The sequence below is a fragment of the Festucalex cinctus genome, chromosome 6, assembly GCF_051991245.1.
Source record: "Festucalex cinctus isolate MCC-2025b chromosome 6, RoL_Fcin_1.0, whole genome shotgun sequence".
NCBI lineage: Eukaryota > Metazoa > Chordata > Actinopteri > Syngnathiformes > Syngnathidae > Festucalex > Festucalex cinctus.
In genome coordinates this window covers 24,260,638-24,282,003 of record NC_135416.1, presented here as the reverse complement: position 1 = coordinate 24,282,003, position 21,366 = coordinate 24,260,638, and the positions used below count along the sequence as shown (strand labels likewise).

General features: G+C 38.5%; 1 protein-coding gene across 9 annotated transcripts in view; it reads left to right on the top strand.

Moving 5' to 3' along the window:
* Positions 1-19,471, top strand: part of sh3pxd2aa (SH3 and PX domains 2Aa) — a 143,140-nt gene extending 123,669 nt beyond the window's left edge. For 6 of the 9 annotated variants that reach the window (XM_077524146.1, XM_077524149.1, XM_077524144.1 and 3 more), the window contains 6 exons: positions 7,865-7,982; positions 9,134-9,540; positions 9,647-9,661; positions 9,851-9,900; positions 10,866-10,985; positions 12,449-19,471. In XM_077524146.1, the coding sequence (XP_077380272.1) occupies positions 7,865-7,982; positions 9,134-9,540; positions 9,647-9,661; positions 9,851-9,900; positions 10,866-10,985; positions 12,449-14,452 (2,714 nt within the window). In that variant the 3' untranslated portion in view covers positions 14,453-19,471. The remainder of the gene's footprint in view (positions 1-7,864; positions 7,983-9,133; positions 9,541-9,646; positions 9,662-9,850; positions 9,901-10,865; positions 10,986-12,448) is intronic. The other 3 variants (XM_077524145.1, XM_077524151.1, XM_077524143.1) reach the window with 1 other exon arrangement.
* Positions 19,472-21,366: the final 1,895 nt, after the last annotated feature.

Below are 21,366 nucleotides of genomic sequence, written 5' to 3'. Positions count from 1 at the left end.
TCTTCGTTGCAAGCAGAAGCAGTCCTTCATGGCAGCAAATATATGATAACATATATGGCTAGGCTATGTGAATGTGAGTGCAAATCATTCTTCATTGCAAGCAGAAGCAGTTCTTCATTGCAGCAAATGTATGATAACTTAATATTTATTTACAATTATTCCTACACTAATGTACATAAATAACACTACAAGACTTGCATGAAACTGCTAACTTCGGTTGAATTTTGACCACACATAAAGGGGAAATCAATAAGTATTGGACAAACTTGTAAATCCTTTGTATGATCAGATTTGGAAGCACTCTGAGGGGGAATTTGATGTACCAGCCATTACCAAGTTGAAAATAAGCACTATTGTTGCATAGGCAACAGTAAAGTCTTCCAACCTGTCTGTCTTGTGCATGTATATCATGTGCTTTTGTTGAGAGATTAAGTCCTCAGTGTCAGTTGATGTGTAATGTTGCGCTTGCACCTCTGTGAGGCGCTTGAACGCTTTTCTTTCATCTTCCTTTGTTCTTTCATCTTCCTTTCACTTTGTGCCTGACTGTTGTTGAGAGCAGACATGCTTTGCTGTGCTCCACAATAACTACGCCATACTTGGCAAAAGAAACCTCATCTTGCCGCCATCCATTCATCCGATTACATCATTAAGCTGCCAAAACTTAACAGGTTATGGGCCCAGGAGACATTCGGAAGGAAGTTGGTCAGTGTCCACCGTTTAGAAAGTTGTGACGAACAGCGTGTTAAGTAGCAAGAAGAGCTAACTAGCATCATGGATCCACGGGGGACAAGGAGGTTGCCTCGACTGACGTTTGATGGAGATGAGAGCAAGTATGAACTTTGGGAGACCAAAATGTTGGGACATTTCCATCTAACAGGGCTGAAAGAAACTGTGCTGGAAGAACCAACGACCGACGCTTGCAAGAGCAACAGGCGAAAAGAAAAATGCTGACACATGATGCTGACAAATGATTCAACTCCTCAATGACAAAAGCCTCTCATTAATTATGATGGATGCACCAGATGACGGAAGAAAAGCTTTCAGGATATTAAGGGAGTATTATGCCGGAAAAGGTAAACTTTGCATAATCAGTCTGTACATTATGCTTACTTCACTGCAAAAAGGAGACGACAAAAGCATAATGGACATCAGAGCTAAGGCCGCCATCACAGCATTGCGAAATGCAGGTGAAACGTTGCGAGATGTTTATTAATAGCCATGGTCTTGAAGGGTCTCCCTGAAAGCTTTAAGCCATTTGCAATACATGTGGCACATGGAGAGGATGACATCAAGTTTGCAGATTTCAAAACTAAGCTGAGAAGTTTTGAAGAGAAGGAAAAGATGAATGCAGCTGAGTCAAGTGACAGAATAATGAAGATTCAAGGAAGAACTGGACGTTGTCACATCAAAGGAAATGCACGAGACCGGAACAAAGAGAACACAGAGATTACTTGCTTCAAGTGTGGCATCAAAGGGCATCGTGCGAAAGCACAGTGAAGACATGGTACAGTCGTTGCAAAAACGACACACACAAAGTCGGCACATGCAGGCGAAAGGACAAAGACAAACAGGATGGTGCGAGTAAAATCTCAGCGGATGACGATGGGACGGACGGTCTGGTACCCAGGAGCAGATGGCGTGCAACATCAAGGAACGAGGTCCGATGGTGGACATGGGGGCTACCTCTCACATTGTTACCAACGCCACCAAGTTCAAGAGCTTCGACAGCACGTTCTGACCAGAGAAACACTGCGTTGAGCTGGCAGATGGAACCCGGTGCAGCGGAGTCGCCCAGAAAAAAAGGTAACGCAGAGTTTTACCTTCTAGATAGCAAATGACAGCGACGCAAGGCGACATTAAGGGACACACTTTTCATACCGACCTACCCCCAGGACATCTTTTCAGTGAAGGTGGCAACTGCCAGTGGAGTTGCGGTAATCTTCAAAGAAGGAGAAAACATACTGACAGCCAGACACAGTACCACATTTGATATACATGTGTATGACAAGATGTACTATTTGCATACCGAGGGTGAGTCTAATGAAAAGTTGAACACATTGCATCAGATATTAGGCCAACTGCAATTATGATGATGTTCTCAAACTGCAGAATGTAGTTAATGGTATGCAGATCAAAGGCAAAACAGCTAAGCCTGAAAAAGAGTCTGAGGTGTGAACAAGAAATACAAAACCCAGATACAAGAGCAAAGGCTTCGTTACAGTTGGTACACACAGACCCCGCAGGTCCAATATCTCCAAACTCAAAAGATGGACACAAATATGTACAGTTGTTCATTGACGAATACTCAGGTGCTATATTTGTATACTTTCTGAAACAGAAAAGGGACATTGTACTAGCCACTGAAAAGTTTTTCGCTGACATATCCCCTTACTGGAAAGTGGGGTATATCAGGTCCGACAATGGGACTGAATACATGTAGAATGAGTTTCAAACACTGGGGGGTAAACTCTATTAAGAGAGATGAAAATGGCAGAAACAAGGTACTACAACGTTTTGACATGAATGAGGACAATCAGGGGACAATCGCTCTTGCCAAGAATCCAGTCTACAGACAGAGATGTAAACACGTGGACATAAAATACCATTTTATCAGGTCTACTGTGAATGATGGTAGAGTAACTTTGAAGTATTGTTCTCCTGATAACATGATTGCTGATATAATGACAAAGCCGCTAACCAAGTTTAAAGTGAGAAAGTTTGAAGGCATTATTTTAGGAGCTTGAAATGTGTAAGACAGAGGTCCACATTTATTCTGTATTTTTGTTTTTCTTTACATTACAACAACCTGAGTACAAGTGGGGGTGTTGAGAGATTATGTCCTCAGTTGATTGTTATGTATTCAGTTGTGTAATGTTGCGCTTGTGCCTATGTGAGGCACTTTTCTTGTATCTTACTTTGTTCTTTCATCTTCCTTTCACTTTATGCCTGACTGCTATTGACAGTGTTGCCAGGTGTACGATAATTTGACCTCTGTACGATGTACGATCAATAATCCTAAAAAATGCAAATGTACGATAATTTGACCATTTCATATTATTGTCGGCGAAACTGAAACTGCCAAATTCTTTCTTTTTTTCGAACCCTGAAGGCATCTGTTGTCATGTGACATAATAACAGCCAATCGCACTTTGCTGAGCGTGAGAAACGAGTGACGTCCATGCATTGATTGGCTGAATGGTAAGTGCCCGCCCCCAGGAGAAGCTCACAGACAGGAAATCGCGCAAGACTTAAATCACCAAAACAACATGAATGAGAGCCAAAAGAAGAAGACAGAGGAGAGATAAACCGAAGAAAAATGAATTCCATTGAAGGTGATAGTGAGGAGGGACGGGAGACAAGAAAGATAAATAAGCAAAGCCACTTTGCCGGTTGGCTGAAACCTCTTGTGGGCTTACATGGTAAACCTTTTCCCTTGTTGCAACACCGAGCTGTTGGCTGAATTAATGGTTTAAAAAAATGTGTTGCTTTGAACACCCCTTTTTCTTTTATTAGTTTTTATTTTGTTCCTTAGACCCCAATCTTAGATCTGGCAGAGGCATCTTTTGAATTACAGTTATATTTCTTTAATAGAAAATATTTCTTAAATTGTTATATTATTATATATTATTATTATTATATATCATTATTATTATTATTATTATTATTATTATTATTGTATTATTAATATTTCTTAAATTTCTTATTTGGGAGTAGTAATATGGCGGCCTCGCGGCTTCAAATGTCTTGGCCTGGCTATCCAGTAATATATACAGATCAGTGACGTTAACCCACAACGAAGCTCTGAGTGCCTGTAAGCCGCGAGCGCTTTTAGATAAACACAAGAACGACTATATTTGACTGTCGCGAATCAGTGTATTTTGGTTATGACGGGTGTACGATAATTTCCATCAAAATACGATAATTTTGAGTCTATGGTACGGTAATCCTATATTTCCCACCTGGCAACACTGGCTGTTGAGAGCAGACATGCTTTGCTGTGCTCCACAATAAATACGCCATACTTGGCTAAAGAAACCTCATCTTGCCGTCATCCATACATCCGAATGCATCGTTAAGCTGCCAGAACTTAACACCTTTTCATCAAAGTGAGTGTGAATTCTCTTGGATGGAAAGTTTACAGATAAATTAATTTAATTTTAATGTATCTGTACTCGCCATTGTAGTACACCAACGCAACGCCGCTACTTTCTTGTCCGAGGGGGGCGTGTTTGTGGAATAGTCACGGGACATATGGATCTCTATTCACATAATATCCCGCCATGGGACTTTTATTGTTCAAGAGCATTATGACAGGTGATGGTGGTGAGTTCAGGCCATTGTATGCCCTTTGTGTGATTGAGGTCACATGTGGTCAGTTTGTCAACCTGATGTAACTTTGTAGTCACATGGGTTCAAGAGTCAATTTGTGCTTAGAGGCCACCCACTCTAATCTTGATGTGTTAGAGCAGGGGTGTCAAACATACGGCCCGCGGGCTGGATCAGGCCCGCAAAGGGGTTTTACCCGGCCCACGAGATGATTTTTAAAGTAAAAAAGAATTTGTAATGTTGGACCAATTAATCAGCTGGCCACAATCAAAACATATGAATTTATAATTTCACAAGCAGTCCTCAGATGAGCAAGTCAACTTGTACGGGGAATCGTCCTGGACGTTATTATTTTACACACAACTTAAAGTTCCGATTTGTTTATTTATTTATTTCTAAATCATAGACCGACATAAACGTGTTATATTCATTTCTAAATCATAGACCGACATAAACATGTTAAACACGACACAAATCTTTTACCGGTAACACAATAGACATGACAAGCATTAACATCCTTATAACATAATTAACTCATTTGCTCCCAAAAACGTATAAATATGTTCTATTTTAAATTTTAAGTGTTCCAAAGACGTATTTTTTTTATGATAGAGCATACAGAAGGCTTTGATGCAGCCACTGAACTTATTAAGAGAACTGTTGAAGCAATGGTAGTTATTACAAAAACGGCCATCAGGTGGCAACAGAGTATAAGAGATCAACCACAGCCGTGTTGCAACAAGCAACCCCTGTGTTAGAGCTTAAGGGTGTTCAAAAACAGCAAAGTGGTCATTTGGGCTCCTCAATTATCTTAATTGTTTTTGCATCCACTTGGACAACTAAAATAGAAAATTGTGAAGTCATTGTCTTTTCCTTAACCACCTTGTCCCTACTTTACTATGTAAATGGAGGCACCACTGTTAATGCATTGCAAGGTTAGTGACAAGGCGGGCGAATGTGGTTTTAGAGCTCTGTGCTGGTTTTAGAGGTACAGTTTGATTTAGTAGTACTGACAAAGAAGAAAAGGGAAAACAAATCACTTAGATTTATGTGCTACAAGCAATTTGTTAATGGAAGAAAACCGTTGTGCTCTCCAACACACACCAATACTTATACTGCAAGACTGATGTCATTTCATTCTTGAATAACAACAAGAAGTATTAACCTTGACAATAAAACAAGGGGCCGTCCTATATGAAAATGTTCCTAATCATCTTATGGCCCTTTAGAGGCATGCTGATTTGCTACTGATGTCCAAGTGACCTTGTTGTATATTCAAGGTTCCAAGGTGCAATGAGAGCCACCCTGCTTGTGTGTTGGCAGGCAGCTTTGTATTATCGCAGAGAGCTATTATTGACAGCAGGTCCCTAATCAGATTTATAGAATCCCGCTGAGCACCTACTCAACTTGCTCTGTTGCTCTATTTGTGTTGTTTTGTCCTTATCTTATTTAAGTGGCAGATTACTTTCATATACATTGTGATTGGCCTGAAACAAGAAAAATAAATTCCTCTCTCCAGCTTTTCGTCAATATGAAAGGATTTGTTGACTCACGTCATGTTTCCACAACGTTTCATGGAAACGAGTTTTTGCGCAATCATTTTAACAGACAAAAATCAGAACAATGGCTCTAAATCTCAACTTTGGAGGAGGAAAAGAGCAACTGCCTTGAGCTAGAAATACACTACACTCACGTCCATAAAGTGCAATGAAAATACATACACACACTTCCATATTGTCTTTGTCCAGGGTCTAGTCTGCTCCATATTATTGAACTTGACTGCATGCAAGTAACATGAAGGTGAGGAATATTAAAGTCTACTACTTAACATTCCTTATCTAAGAAAAACACCCTTCAAATATGACTCATATTTACTCGAGAAATCTGTCCGCCATCTCAGATTGCATAAAAAAAATGATCCCACCTCTCAAGTAAATATTAAGACTCCTCTACCTCTCCAGGTTCTTCATTTTGACATCACTCTTTGGATTGCAGATATTTATCGCTAAAGTTATTACATTGCATATTAAAGGAGCTTCCCATAATAATTCAATGGAGCCACTAATCATCAATCTGCCACACTTCCAGAAAGTCCAATCTATCCTACCCTTGCCTCTTCCTCTGCTGCCTGCTATCACCATCATTACAGTATATATATGTACACGTCCAATATTCTGCAGTTCCTCAAAAAATGCAAACTATGGTAAAGAAAATTAAAAAAATGTGTACAGTTTCCTTCAAAGAGTGTTCCAGTGTAAGACATCTAGGTTATTTGAAGGTGGACACTTTTGTTCTGAAGAGCATTTGCGACCCGCAAAAAATTTTCTTCCACATTCTACTCTGTGTCAAGGTCCAATTTATGAACATTAATGACCCTCAAATAAGTGTTTTAAAAAGGGTCAACTAGCTACAATTTCCTCCTTTTGGGGGGTTATAAATGTGGCCATATGGATTTGGTGGCTGTTCATTGCAGGGGTGGATCGAGTCCAGTGGGATACACCCCAAAATTTTGAACATCCTGAACTATTTGCCTTGTCACCTTGAACACAAAGCTGTTTTGTAGCATTTTTTTTTTTATAGCTAGAAAATATTAAAGTCCCCGTCTGCTGGTTTCACTCAGGAAAATGCACTTTTTAAATACAGGATTTAAACAAACAAACTACTTCTCAGTCTACACATCTGGGCTTATGTTAACGTTTGGTGGTGATTTTGTCCTAAACCCCCACCCTCCCAGCCTGTATTTTTTTTTTCACTCACTCACTTACTCACAGAAGCTTACATGTGTGAATGAGTGAGTGAAAAAAAAAAAAATCAAATTTTTTCATCATATATTTCATAATACATGTTCTATGAAGTATCTTATATTGAATAAGTTGCAAATATATGTGTTTTGTCATTTTAAATACATTTTCACAGATTTGGGTCCAAAAGTCTGGTTCCGGAACTATAGACAAGTCTTTTTTTCCCCCCATTTTAAAGTGGGTAAATACATTTTATCTGTGTATAAAAGTAGCTTATATATTTTTGATAGTTTTTGTTGTTGTTGGAGAAAGCTTTATAATATCTTTAGCTAAGACAGGTGGTTGGAGCGTATCCTGAAGTGTTTTTTTTATTTTTAACTTGCAGATAATGTAAGAAATTTCCGTTTTTTATTTCATATTTTTGGACCAAGTTTATATACGATATAAACATATTATCTGAGAAAAGACTTTCCGTTTTTCTGTATGCGGCCCTCAAATAAAGACGTTTGTATACCCCTGAGTTCGATGAATGCTGCATCAGGGTCTAAATGCCTCTCAAGTCCCAGACACAGAAGTGATTACTGGGAAAGGTGCTGTTGGTTATCTGTAAGGACAAAACTGAGAGGATTGAGTTGTGATGCAACAGCATGTTGAAATAGAAATTAAACACGGTAAAAAAAAAATTAAAAAAAAGTTAATTCAAACTCTATTAAATAACCAATAAAAGACTGTTAAAGACTAAATTTGATTTCACTTTGTCCTTGTTTTCCTCTTCCTCAACCCCGATTTGTCTTCAGAGGAAAAATATGTAACAATACAGCCATATACCAGTCAAGGGAAGGATGAAGTCAGCTTTGAGAAAGGGGTCACCGTGGAGGTTATTCAAAAGAACCTTGAAGGCTGGTGGTACATCAGGTAAGGAAAATGTTTACGCATACATGCATTCATATCATGAATCTGAGTGTATATGTGGCAAATCAACATGAAGATGGTGTGTGACTCTTCCTCAGACAGTTCGTTCTCATCTCCTTCAGAAACAGCTACATTGTCTGCATTGTAGTCTGCGTCAGGTTGACATAAGAATTGAACATCTGTGGTTTTCTGTCAGCATGCTTATCATCACAATTCAAAACTCATCTTCTTCAAGCTTTATTATATATATCCATCCATCCATCCATCCATCCATTTTCTTGACAGCGACAAGGGTCGCGGGCAGTGCTGCAGCCTATCTCTGCTGGCTCTGGGCAGTAGGCGGGGTACACCCTGAACTGCCAATCGCAGGGCACACAGAGACGAACAACCATCCACACGCACAAACACACCTCGGGACAATTCGGAGAGCCCAATTAACCTTCCATGCATGTCTTTGGAATGTGGGAGGAGACCATATATATATATATATATATATATATATATATATATATATATATATATATATATATATATATATATATATATATATATATATATATATATATATATATATATATATATACATACACCAGAAATAATGTGAACAGAAAGATGGCTTCCTTTGCAGTCAATTGTTTGTAGTTGCCTCTGTTGAGCTGTAGGGATGTAAAGATAACGGCAATATCGTGATATTAAAACTGCCACAAGATTTAAAAGGAACACATCTGTTAAAAAAAAGTCAGGTTGATTTCTATTTGTGCAGTTCTAGCACCCTCTACTGGCTAGTTTATTAGTGCAATTTAATTTTCATTAGGGATGTTTTGGCCTTCTATGTTTAAAATCTGTGCCAATTGTCAGATGAAAGGGGAACCTAATTTGCAATGTGTGCTTGCATTAGCAAGTAAGTGCCTCAATATTGTTATTAGAGATTGTAGGTGGTTTATATGCATTGCTCTTATGTACAAAAGCACAATATTGTGCTTTTTTTTAGTATGAGCTCTTTATTTTTCAAAATTTTATGATCTCTTTTAACCCCCCCCCCCCCAATATATATATATATATATATATATATATATATATATATATATATATATATTATTTTTTATTGCTGCGTGGCTCTTCTGCTTGCACTGAAGCTCTCCTGTTGCCCGCAGATATTTAGGGAAAGAAGGGTGGGCCCCTGCCTCCTACTTGAAAAAGCTAAAAGACGACTTCTCCCCTCGCAAGAAGACGCTGTCAGGCCCAGTGGAAATCATTGGCAACATCATGGAGATCAGCAGCCTTTTACAAAAGAAATCAGTCAACGAAAAGGACATCCAGACAGACGGCGAGGGCAGCACCACGCCAGAGCGCCACATTTCCAAGACCGAGATCAGCTTGCCTATGCCCTTTAGCGCCGAGATCAATGCTGAGACGGGCAGGAGGTTGAGCGCAGGCCGCGATACCAACAGTCCGTGCCTGGGAATTGCAGCGGCGAGCTCTGCCCGGAATGAAGCCAAAGTGAGAGGCGAAGCGGGTTCGCCGGCTGTTGCCAGAGTAGCGCCGCACAGAGTGGAAATTGGTGAGCAATATTTGAGCTCAACAAAGAATGTGTGGCATTTCATGGAGTGTAGATTTTATTTCTGAATATGATATATCTTAAGTGAAGTCATTTTCCTTCTGTATAGGCTTTGACTCCATAGGTAAGCTTCATTGGTTCTCTACCTAATGAAAACTTAACCTGTGAGAATGTAGCGGGTTTGTTGTCTAGAGTTCAATTCTGCTCACACACTAAATACATTCATGTGGTTTGCTTCTCTAGTCTACTGAATGTTGTTCTAGAACTTTGAGTCATTTATAATAATTATCACTTTTATTTATTTATTTTTTAGGGTCTCCAAATCTGAGACAAAAACCTCCTCCAAGGAGAGAGACCAATTTGGTAAGCCATTTCACGAAGTGTCTTTCCTGTAGGGTGGAATTGTAGCATGTACTAGCTAACACATCTGAGTTTGTATTTTGATTTGGGGGTTTTTGGTGTGGAGTTTTCATATTGTCCTCCAGGTTTATGCAGGTTTTCTTGAAGTATGTCAGTAAACCCAACTCCTCACCCTCCAATCCAAAAACACATTTACAAAACAGATTAGTTTTATTGAGGAGTGAATAAATGAGAGTATAGTTTCTGTATCTGCCCTTGCGGGCAGTCATGGATGTGTCCCTGCAATACTCAAGTTGTTTAACCCTGTTATAAAGTAGAATAACCGCCTCCATGCTCAGTACAAAGAATTAAGTAGCACATAAACTTGCATGGAATAACTGACTTAATATACAGGACTGTCTCAGAAAATTAGAATATTGTGATAATGTCCTTTATTTTCTGTAATGCAATTAAATAAGCAAAAATTCCATACATTCTGGATTCATTACAAATCAAGTGAAATATTACAAGCCTTTTGTTGTTTTAATATTGCAGATTATGGCTGTTTTTTTTTTTGTTTTTTTTTTGTTTTTTTTATACTTGATCTGAGGAAATATTCCAATATTTTGAGATAGGATATTTGAGTTTTCCTAAGCTGTAAGCCATAATCAATAATATTAAAATAATAAAAGGCTTGCAATATTTCAGTTGATTTGTAATGAATCCTGAATGTATGGCGTTTTTGCTTATTTAATTGCATTACAGAAAATAATGGACTTTATCACAATATTCTAATTTTCTGAGACAGTCCTGTATGAGCAATAGAAACATGATATACAAATACAACTGCCACAATTGCAACACTTTTCTTAACCTCACTGATTAACTCGTTGAAGTGCTTGTATTCTTTGTTTTATTCACTCTGAAGACATTATCAAACAAGATATGTTATCGCCACCAATGACAAATTGATGTTCTTTGCTTTTAAGGGGTTGCAGTTGCCTAAGCCACCAGAGCCACCTGCTGTGGAAGCCGAGTATTACACCATTGCAGATTTCCAGTCCTCCATTTCTGATGGCATCAGTTTCCGTGGAGGGCAAAAGGCTGATGTGAGGGGCCATTAACACATTATTAGTCATGATGGTTTTTTTGTTTTTGTTTTTTCAGACTGATACCAGTACAGCCCTTGAGTAGTCACTAATACAGATACAGATTTTTGCAACAATAAAACAATGACAGATAATTTTAAAGAAAGACCTAATGCATCCCACTATAGCATTTTTCTTTAAAACTGCATGACATTAATGGCAATATTCTATTCCTTTTAATGTCATTCTAATCTCTCGTTTCTGATCGGAAAATGGCCACAAGAGGGCAGCCAATACTGGTAGGGGCTACCGTTGTAAGTACTGATACCTTGAAATAGGTTGCAGCAGACAAAAATTTAAATCCACAAGACTCATTTTAAAAGATGAAGATTATTCAAATTCCGCCAGGGTGTCTAAAAATTGATAAACGTGAATATTTTTTAAGTCGCATGTTGTTGTAAACAGTGCATATTTCAATTCTTGGGCCACAGTTTGGTATATTTTTGGTACATGTTTTGTGCATTTTGTGCAAAATGATCTCCTTATTTTAGTTGTCATGAAAAAATGCAATTTGCAGTGTACTGAGAGAAATAAAATTTTTCAAACTGTTATTTAAGCAACACAACTCTTTTAAATGGGGAACTTCATAAGAATACAGAAATATAAAATGTGTATAACAAGATAAAACTTACAAAAATGTCAACAAAAAAGCCTTACCGTATTTTCCAGACTATAAGTTGCTCTGGAGTATAAGTCGCACTAGACCAAAATGCATTAAGAAAAAAAAAAAAAAACATACATAAAGTCGCAATAAATACACTTTATATATATATATATATATATATATATATATATATATATATATATATATATATATATATATATATATATATATATATATATATATATACATATATATATAAAGTGTATTAATTTATTTATTTTTTTCAAGTATAAGTCACTCCGGAGTATAAGTTGCAGGAACAGCCAACCTATGAAAAAAAAAAGAAAAAAAAAGTGACTTATAGTCCAGAAAATACAGTACTTAGAAAAACTTGTAACTGTTGGATTTAGCGATGGTTGGGTGGTGAAGCGTGCACCCCACTCCTGACCAATACACACAAGCTTAACAATTTGAGTTGGGCACTTTCACAAAGTGACCAAACCACACAACTTTGGCCACAGAAAAAGGTTGCAATTCATTAGCCATAAATGCTCCCCTCCCTAACATTTCCAGCTTGTGTTATATCAGGATGCGAACCCAGCAGATGCTTCGTCATTCTGCATTTTATTCCCCTTAAAAGTGCACACAAAATCCACACCAAAGACGTGAATGAATCTTCAGAATTTTATCTCTCATATCTTCAATTCATGCTAGTTGTTTTATGTGTACACACAGTACAGTATACCGTGACATCCATAATAAGGAGTCAGATAAAGAAAATCAAACTGCAGTTTTAAAGAGTGTCTTCTTTGTTGTGTAGGTAATAGAGAAGAACCCTGGAGGTTGGTGGTATGTGCAGATTGGAGAGATGGAGGGCTGGGCGCCATGCTCCTACATCGATAAACGCAAGAAGCCCAACCTCAACCGTCGAACCAGCACCCTGACCAGGCCCAAAGTCCCACCCCCAGCCCCGCCTGTGAAAAAGCAGGATGCTGAGGAGGCTCCCATTCCTAAAGTAACAGACCCAGTCAAAAGATCTGTATATGAGGAACCTGAATATGATGTTCCTGCAGTTGGCTGTGAAGGTGAATCGGATACAGATTCTCTAAAAAACGAGCGTTCCCTGGATGTTAAAATTAGCAATGTAGTTGGCAACAAGTACCGCAGTTCACCACCTTCTAGTAAAGCTTCCCCTCCTGTCTGCAAAAAATCCCCAGTTTTCACCCAACGAAGGGCCTCATTCAGATCTGTCGAAGAAGTTCCCAACGAGGAATGTATTTATGAAAATGATGGCTTTCGCCCGACGAGTGGGAGAGACGGAAAAACAGCCGATGTGTCCAGTGAGCCCAACTCTCCAAGGACCTACCATTCTTCAACAGTTCCACGCAAACCCTCTGGATCTTCACCATTGCCTGGTTACTCTGCAAAAACCATTACCCCAGAGATGAATAGGAGAAGCCAGACTCTTGGTAGACATATAGACATTCACTTTCGGTCCCAGGAGAACAGTCCCCATTCCTCATCAGACGAATTGACTCGAGTGTCCAAGAAATGCACGGGCATTAGTCAAGATGTGGAGCAGAGATTAGGTCAGAGCCCTTCTACTAGACCGAAGCCACAAGTCAGACCTAAACCACTCTTAACGAAATCAGAGCCTCAGAGTCCCGAGAGGATGGACATCGGTTCCCTGAGACGCCAGTTGAGACCCACAAGTCACGTCCGACATGGACCCAAACCTTCTCGAGGAGAAGACTCTGAAACAGCCTCTGTCATATCATCTGAGGAATCGATGTGTTCACACAGCACATCAGATCTTTCATCTGTTTACTCCAAAAGTAGTTATGGAGACTCCGACGCAGCGGGATCCTGTCTGTACCGCTCCCTGGATGCCTACAAGAAAGTGCAAGAGTCTGAGATCAGCTTTCCAGCTGGGGTGGAGATGGAGGTTCTGGAGAAGCAAGAGAGTGGCTGGTGGTACGTGCGTTGGGGTTCTGAGGAGGGTTGGGCTCCATCATACTTTTTGGAACCTGTCAAGCGAGCGGGCGATGCTGCGAGGCGAGAATCAGATGGACATGGTAGTGGTGGTAGTAAGTCCAATAGCCTTGAGAAAAATGAAAAGCACGTTATGGCTCTCAATAACGTCAATATTCAGGGTCTGACCCAGCAGCATCAAGGACTGAGAAGGAACACTCCTCCGATTCCGTCTAAGCCTCCCGGTGGCTTCTCAAAGCCATCTGGGGTGGTTAATGGAAGTGTGCGGATGCGGAATGGGGTACGCCAAGTGGCAGTGAGGCCCCAGTCTGTATTTGTAACGTCAACGCAGCCAGCTAAGGATACACATTACATGACGGGATCTCTGAGACGAAACGAGTCACTTGGCAGGAGTGACCACTATGGCTCAGGTTCTGCTACACTTGGTGTCCACCGAAATGCCTCCTTCAGCACAGTGCGGCCGCATGTGGTCGTCGAAAGTCAGACAAGACCTGCCGAGCGCTCCAACCTTGGGTCCTCGGTGAGCGCATTCGGCTCAAGCGGTGTCCAGGATCCTCTTGGAAGATTTAGCCAGCGCAACGGCATCCCCGTGTCCACAGTCCGTCCCAAACCCATAGAGAAGAGCCAGCTGATCAAAAATAACCTTGGCAGGGATGTGTATGTATCCATCGCCGATTACCGTGGAGATGAAGAGACTATGGGGTTCACTGAGGGCACCTGTTTGGAGGTCTTGGAGAGAAATCCCAACGGTTGGTGGTACTGCCAGGTGCAGGACAGCCTGCTACCTCGTAAAGGCTGGGTCCCATCCAACTACCTAGAGCGCAAGAAATAAAAACCACTTCACGAATACGTTTCATTGTTGATGTCCCTGAGGAAGTGGGTGACATCATCCCTTAAGAATGTTACCCACAGTCTCCCACAAGCAATACGTCCTTGAATATAGCCTCTCATAGAGAAAAGACAGAAGGACACATTAAGTGCTGGGTTATTAAAATATATACCAAGAGGAGTGAAGTATTTTACCTGGGAGAGAAAGCAAAGGATTGGCCATATTTGTTAAGGACAACCTTAAATCATGGTACGAACAGCAGTTTTCTATATTTCCATCACGGGATGTGATGGTTGACAAGTGCCTTTTGTATTTCACCTAAACAGAAGTACTAAATTGTGGATGGCAAACTGTTACACCAACCTAATCTAAAATGTGCCATACATCTTTGAACACCACCACTTAGTGGCTCCACTACCAAGTTGAAACAGCTGTTTTGGATCTTTAGTGCTAATCATACGGAAGACAAATGCATTTGATTGGCTGGGAGTTTTATCATTTCAAGTTCCACTGATCAAGCAAAGAAAAATATGTATTTGTATGTTTGTGTTAAATGTCTTGATTTGATGAATTCCTTAGATAATTATTTCTGCTTTCTTGTGACATCTCTTATCTGCCAACAGCTTATGTTATAAAAGTAGAAGCTCTTTCAACGCTCTACAATAGCAAGTGAAACTTGCAAATCTAGTCTGAGTCGCCAAGTGTAGTGTTGTCAATAATCAGTTGCGTTTTTGTGCCAAATGTTTTGGCCAAGGTTAAAAAATGAATAAATAAATACATTATCAAAACATCTAATACATCAAATTCCGAATGATTAAATGAGTTAAATCATAATTGAGTCATGACTTGACCTTGCAAGACGGAGCCACCTTTTTGTGGGTAGTTCAAAAGTTCTGAAGAGAAAGTTATTTCCTAAACGATTAATAGTTGTTTTTGTTGTATTGTATTTGTCGTCTTTCACAATATTATACTGCTGTTGTGCGAATGCGTTAAATAAGGACTGGAAAAGCCGTGAAATAATTGAATTCCAGGAACATACTGTATATATGCCCTTGCATTGCATTTAGCCCAAAATGTGAGAAGGTACGAGTAATCAAAAGGGTTCCGCAAAGAATAACATTTTTCAACTGAAAAACATGAAAACCTGGAACAGCTTGATAATAAAAGTAGAATGTGTAGGAGCGATGGAAGTACTGACACCTCTATTTGACCACTGACCTTACTTGCCTCAAAGTGCTTTAATGCAGACTGTTTTGTTTCCACTGAGCTCTTGCCATCGCCATTTTGAACAGGAATGCGAAATTTCAAATTGAATTAATCTTTTTATACCCAAATTACAGCCGACACTTGGAGCTGCTCTGAGAAGTCCAAATTTGATCAAGCATCTACTATTTTTTTTTCTTTCTATTTGGTAATTTAATAACAAATAATAATTTCATATGATAATCAAGAAATTTTTAAGCCTGAAAATATAATTTTGATTCAAGAGCTTCTACATCTTGGTCTGTTAAATATTACAGAAACAACACAACTTAATTTAAAGCATGTCTGCCTGCTATCAAATATCACAAAATGATATGTGTTGCGCACTGCAGATGAATCTTAGCATATGGTAAAAAGATTTTAAAGTAATAAATATGATTTTCATACACTACATTTAAGAGTTTTTACAGCTCACATGGCTGATGTTCAAGACTGCTGAAATACATTTTCTAATGAACAGTGCTAACTTTATTATTATTTGTTTTCTGCTGGACAGTATTATTATGTGTTTTTGAAATACCTTATCTGCTAGATCGCAGTTATCTATTTTGGCAAAACTATGTGTGCTTTATTTTAATTTAAATGTGAATGCACAACTACAGTAATGAGGAATGAAGTGGCTCTGTTTTGTTGATTGCTGCACGTTTTGACTGGGCATTAATTTGAAGGTTCAGTGAACACTCAGCATACGTTATCATATTTTATCACCTCGAAATAATGCTTTAACATTAGATTCCCTTTGTGACTAAGTGTACGATTATTTGACTTTTTTTTTTTTTTTCAATCTTAATTCATGAGTAACTTTTTCCTCGTGCTGCAACTTCAACAAACCATGGACACTTCCTTCATCTTTGTTGTATTTTACATAATGCCTGATTGAGGTACATATTATTTATTGTAAACAGTTTCATAATTTATTGGTTTGACAATCACTTTTATCATCGACATTAAAATAAGCAATTGTGCACATAAAGGGGGGGGGTTCAAAATGTTTGCACAGCAACCACAAAAATTGTAATGCGACATGGAAGCATATTGCGATTAATGGATGAGAAAAGTCACTCATGGACCAATGATTCAAAACATCCTCTCTTGCCTTAAGGCATAACAAGACGAAGGCATTATGTAAATGTGCGTCACGCTTTATCATTTTTGCCAAAGCGAGTATTATATAGTATATCATGTTTTGTCTTTTTTTGGGTTTTTTTTTTTTTTTTTTTTTTTTAAATCAAGCTGAATTTACTTGGCTTATTGCAAGGGAATTGTTTATGTCATTGTTTTTATTCTCAAAATAATAATAATAATAATAAGCCCAAGAGAGAATGTGCAATAGTAATGTAGAGGAACATGTTTGCAAGGCAAGAAAATAATAATAATAAAAAAATAAAAAATAATAACAATTATTATAATAACAATATGAAGGCGATTACATGTTGGGTGTGGATATTTGCTGCCACCACCACTTTCTTGGGCTTTCTCAATGATTTCAAGTATGTCATATCTGTATTTGTCTACTAAAAGAGCAAACATGATGACCCATCACATTTTCATCCAATTAAAATCCATGTTCATTGGACCAAAGCAATTGTATGTAACACCTTCTATTCTTGTACCTTGGTGGACTTGACATATACGAACATGTATGAGAGTCTGTGCTCATCCTTCATGGAACTATCAATGGACAGAAAGACAAGACCAAAAACCATTGGCTTTTTTTTTTTTTTTTTTTTGGCTGATGACATTGTTGCCACCTGGGTCTTCTTCGCAGATGGAGAGTTGTGGCATCAGAGGCCTCCTCTGAGATGTCACCTTTGTGCCTGAATGGAATTTTGATATCTGCGTGGTTCGGTTCCCCCCATCTTTATACCCTTTATGTTGTCTGCTTGCCTTCATGGATGTATTCATTGACATTTACAGTTTTGTTCCTAGCCAGCCTTAATAACATTGGATTACTGTTCATGGTGGCGAAAAGGGCCACCCACAAAAAAAGTCACTTTTAGGGTGAGTGTGTAGAGAGCAGATAAAACTTAATCTGCAAAGTATGTCTAATATATATATATACAGTATATATTTTTTTTTTCTCCACTCACTCACACAAACACACACACAAACTTACATGGTCTCCCAGGTGGGGAAGTGAACCCACGCCGACCGGCACCGAAGGCAAGTGACGGTTCCACTTCTCCACCTGGAGTCCAGTATGTCTAATATCTGTTGGACCAACATTGAGTTCAACATGAATCCTAAAACGTTTTGAATTTAAAATATTTTTCACGATCACCAGAATGTATTTCTCAAATGGTCTTTAAAACATAATCCATTTAAAAATTCAAGCATCATGGGGTCTTGACCACGAGTGGGGGCAGGATGGAGCGGGAGATTGACAGGCGGATCGGTGCACGGGTGCAGGGTCTGCTGTGTTGCGGACTCTTTTGGTCCATTGTGGTCGCTTTATCAGTCGATCTTCATTCCTTCGTACCGTCCCCGTTGATCCGTTGATGCAAGCAGCCAAAATGAGTTTCCTCCGCAGGGTGTCCGAGATTCAGGTGATGGTGTAAAAAAAAAATAGATTTCACTGTTGTCAACTTTACAATCAACTGATGAACAAGCTGAAAGTTGCTCACAATGAGACGTCAAATGTGTTCAACGCAGCTACGCTTGTGGAGCTAGCATGAAGTGATTGTTTCACAAGTGTCCTACGAGTGGCAGTTAACGCGAGGTGTAGTCAAGTCAACTTCCTGGTGAAAAGGGTTGCTGGAAATGAATGGATAGATGGAGTTGTCAAGGAAGCATTCATGTACTGTGTCTCACCACAGAATTACTGAACAAGTGATTTGTGGATGTGAATAGGTTTTGTTCTCAAATGGGTATAGCATTGAAGGATGATGAGACTGAAATGGATCCAAATCTGTTGGAGTCATTTTTTATAGTATTAGTAGTGTGACGAGCGAGTGTCATAAGTAGGTTCTGTATACATGTGTGACAGTTTTTTTAACTACTGCATATTTTTGGTTGTAGGCAAAAGGAGCAAGTAAAGCTTTTGGGTGAAATGATCAAGCATGTGATGTCTTGGAATTTTAGGCTGGCTGTCGAAATCTACTCTCAGATGACCAACATTAACGGGTTCCTCCATCAAGGATAACGTGGTGACCTTGTGCCTCTGGTACCACTGAGAGCTCAGATATGTCGTGGTAAGAAGTGAGCTGTCAAATGTGACTTATATTGACCGACTGCTGGAAAGTGGAGACGATTGATGCAATTGTAGAAAAACAAAACTGCTAACACATAACTTGGTTTTATATATTCTGATTTATCATGCAAGTTAACACATCGATCACCTCCCTTTGTGTTGGACTCATTGGTGCCCTTCTGGTTTTTGTTTCGTTTTGTTTTCGTTTGAAGCATAATTACACAAGTACTTGGAAACTCTTCAAACTTTGGCTGAAGTCAAAATGTATTTGTCTGCAAATGTCAATGAATCATCCAGTAGTGAGTCATCAGGCGCCAAAACAAAAAAACTTGATCTGTCTTATGAAAATCTTCTAACCTTGATCTGATGAGGACAAATATGAAACTGAAGCAAACAGTGACCCCTTGCGATTGGAAAACATTCTGCACTTGTGCGATCCTTTGGAAACGCCATTTTCTTATCTACCATTTCACTTTGATGAGTCATTTGCCTTTTTTTGTAACTTGTACATGTTTACATTGTATCTTGCATTGCCCAAAAAAGATTAAATGTGTTATCTTGGTTGTTTAGTTCTTTCTTCATTTCTTTAGTTCTTGCACCTGCAGCCACATGTTCGAACAGATATGGAGGAGTTATCTTGCCTCTATATTTCATTCACATATTTGTGACAGCCCAGTTGCATATAGCGACGGCAGTTTACCTTTATTATAGCGAGCTAGTGTGAGTTTTATTTATGTAGACCAGATCAATGCAGCCAGACATACATACAGTTGTACAGTTGTTATCATAAGTACCCGAGGTGTATATAAATACAGTTTATATATATATATATATATATGTGTGTGTGTGTGTATCAGAGCTGTCAAACCATTAATTTTTTTAATCAGATTAATCACACTTTAGAATTTTAATGAATCATGATTAATCACTGACTTAAAAATGCTTTTTTTCCCCAACATATTTTGCCCGCTAAATTTGTAGCGCACCTTTTATGTGTTAATTTTTTTTACATTTAATGTTACGAGGACGTCTTCAAAAATTTATATCCACTACACACGCTCATCCTGCTTTTTCTAATCAATTATTTGCATAATTTAAAATGGGAAAAAAATGACTTATGGCATATCCATCCATCCATCCATTTTCTTGACCGCTTATTCCTCACAAGGGTCGCGGGGGGTTCTGGCGCCTTATGGCATATGTAAACATTTATTAAATGCTTTACTTTAATGCATGCAGTTATGTTTATTGCTCAAACTCCAACAGCTACCTTTAATGTAACCATCCACTGGCGGCTAAAAAGGATCATCTGCCGTCAAAATTAATAGTGTGATTAATCTGTGGTAATACAATGATTAAGGTGATAATTTTTTGTGATTAATTAATGAGTTAATGCTTTAACTTTGACAGCACTAATATATATATATATATATATATATATATATATATATATATATATATATATTCTGTCACTAGATGGCATAATTGCATTTGTAAGACGGTGGAAGCTCAATGAAATGAAATCATCTACCGCATGTTCGAAAGCAGGGGTGTCAAACTCCTGTTAGCTCAGCGCCGCATGGAGGAAAATATATTATCAAGTGTGCCACATGGGGAAAATAACGGTATATAACTTAAAAACAATTGCCGTCATTTATATGCATATTTTGCGAACCAGCCCTAAATTACAGAGCTCAACTGCGATCATATTGTTCCGAAAAATAATACGAATGCAAATTGAACACGGCAACACTTTGCCGGTATACGTTCTGAATGTGTTGAACCTGTTTGACATATATATTGTTCCCAGAATGCATTGCATGGCGCAGTTAATGATGTTATAAGGACATTAATCCTTGTCATATCTATTTGTGTTACCAGTAATTGAATTTGTGTCGTATTTAACACATTTATCGGTGTACGACTACAAAAAAATAATAATTAAACAAACCATAGTTTAAGTTGTGTGTAAAATAGGGATGTAACGATATCCAAACATCACAATACGATATTATCACAATAAGAAGGTCACGATACAATAATTATTACGATATTGTGGGGTGGTTGCTGATATTTAAAAATGATCACAATATTGTGCTTTTGTACATAACAATGCATATAAACCACCTACAATATCTAATAACAATATTGAGGCACTTATTTGGTAATGCAAGCACACATTGCAAATTAGGTTCCCCTTCATCTGACAATTAGCATAATTTTAAACATAGAAGGGCAAAACATCCCTAATAAAAATTAAATTGCACTAATAAACTAGCCACCAGAGGGTGCTAGAACTCACAAATGGAAATCAACCTGACTTTTTTTTTAACAGATGTGTTCCTTTTAAATATTGTGAACATGACAACAACGATATTGTGGCAGTTTTAATAGCACAATATCACGATATTGCACTTATCATTACATCCCTCGTGTAAATTAATGACATCCAGGATGACAATTC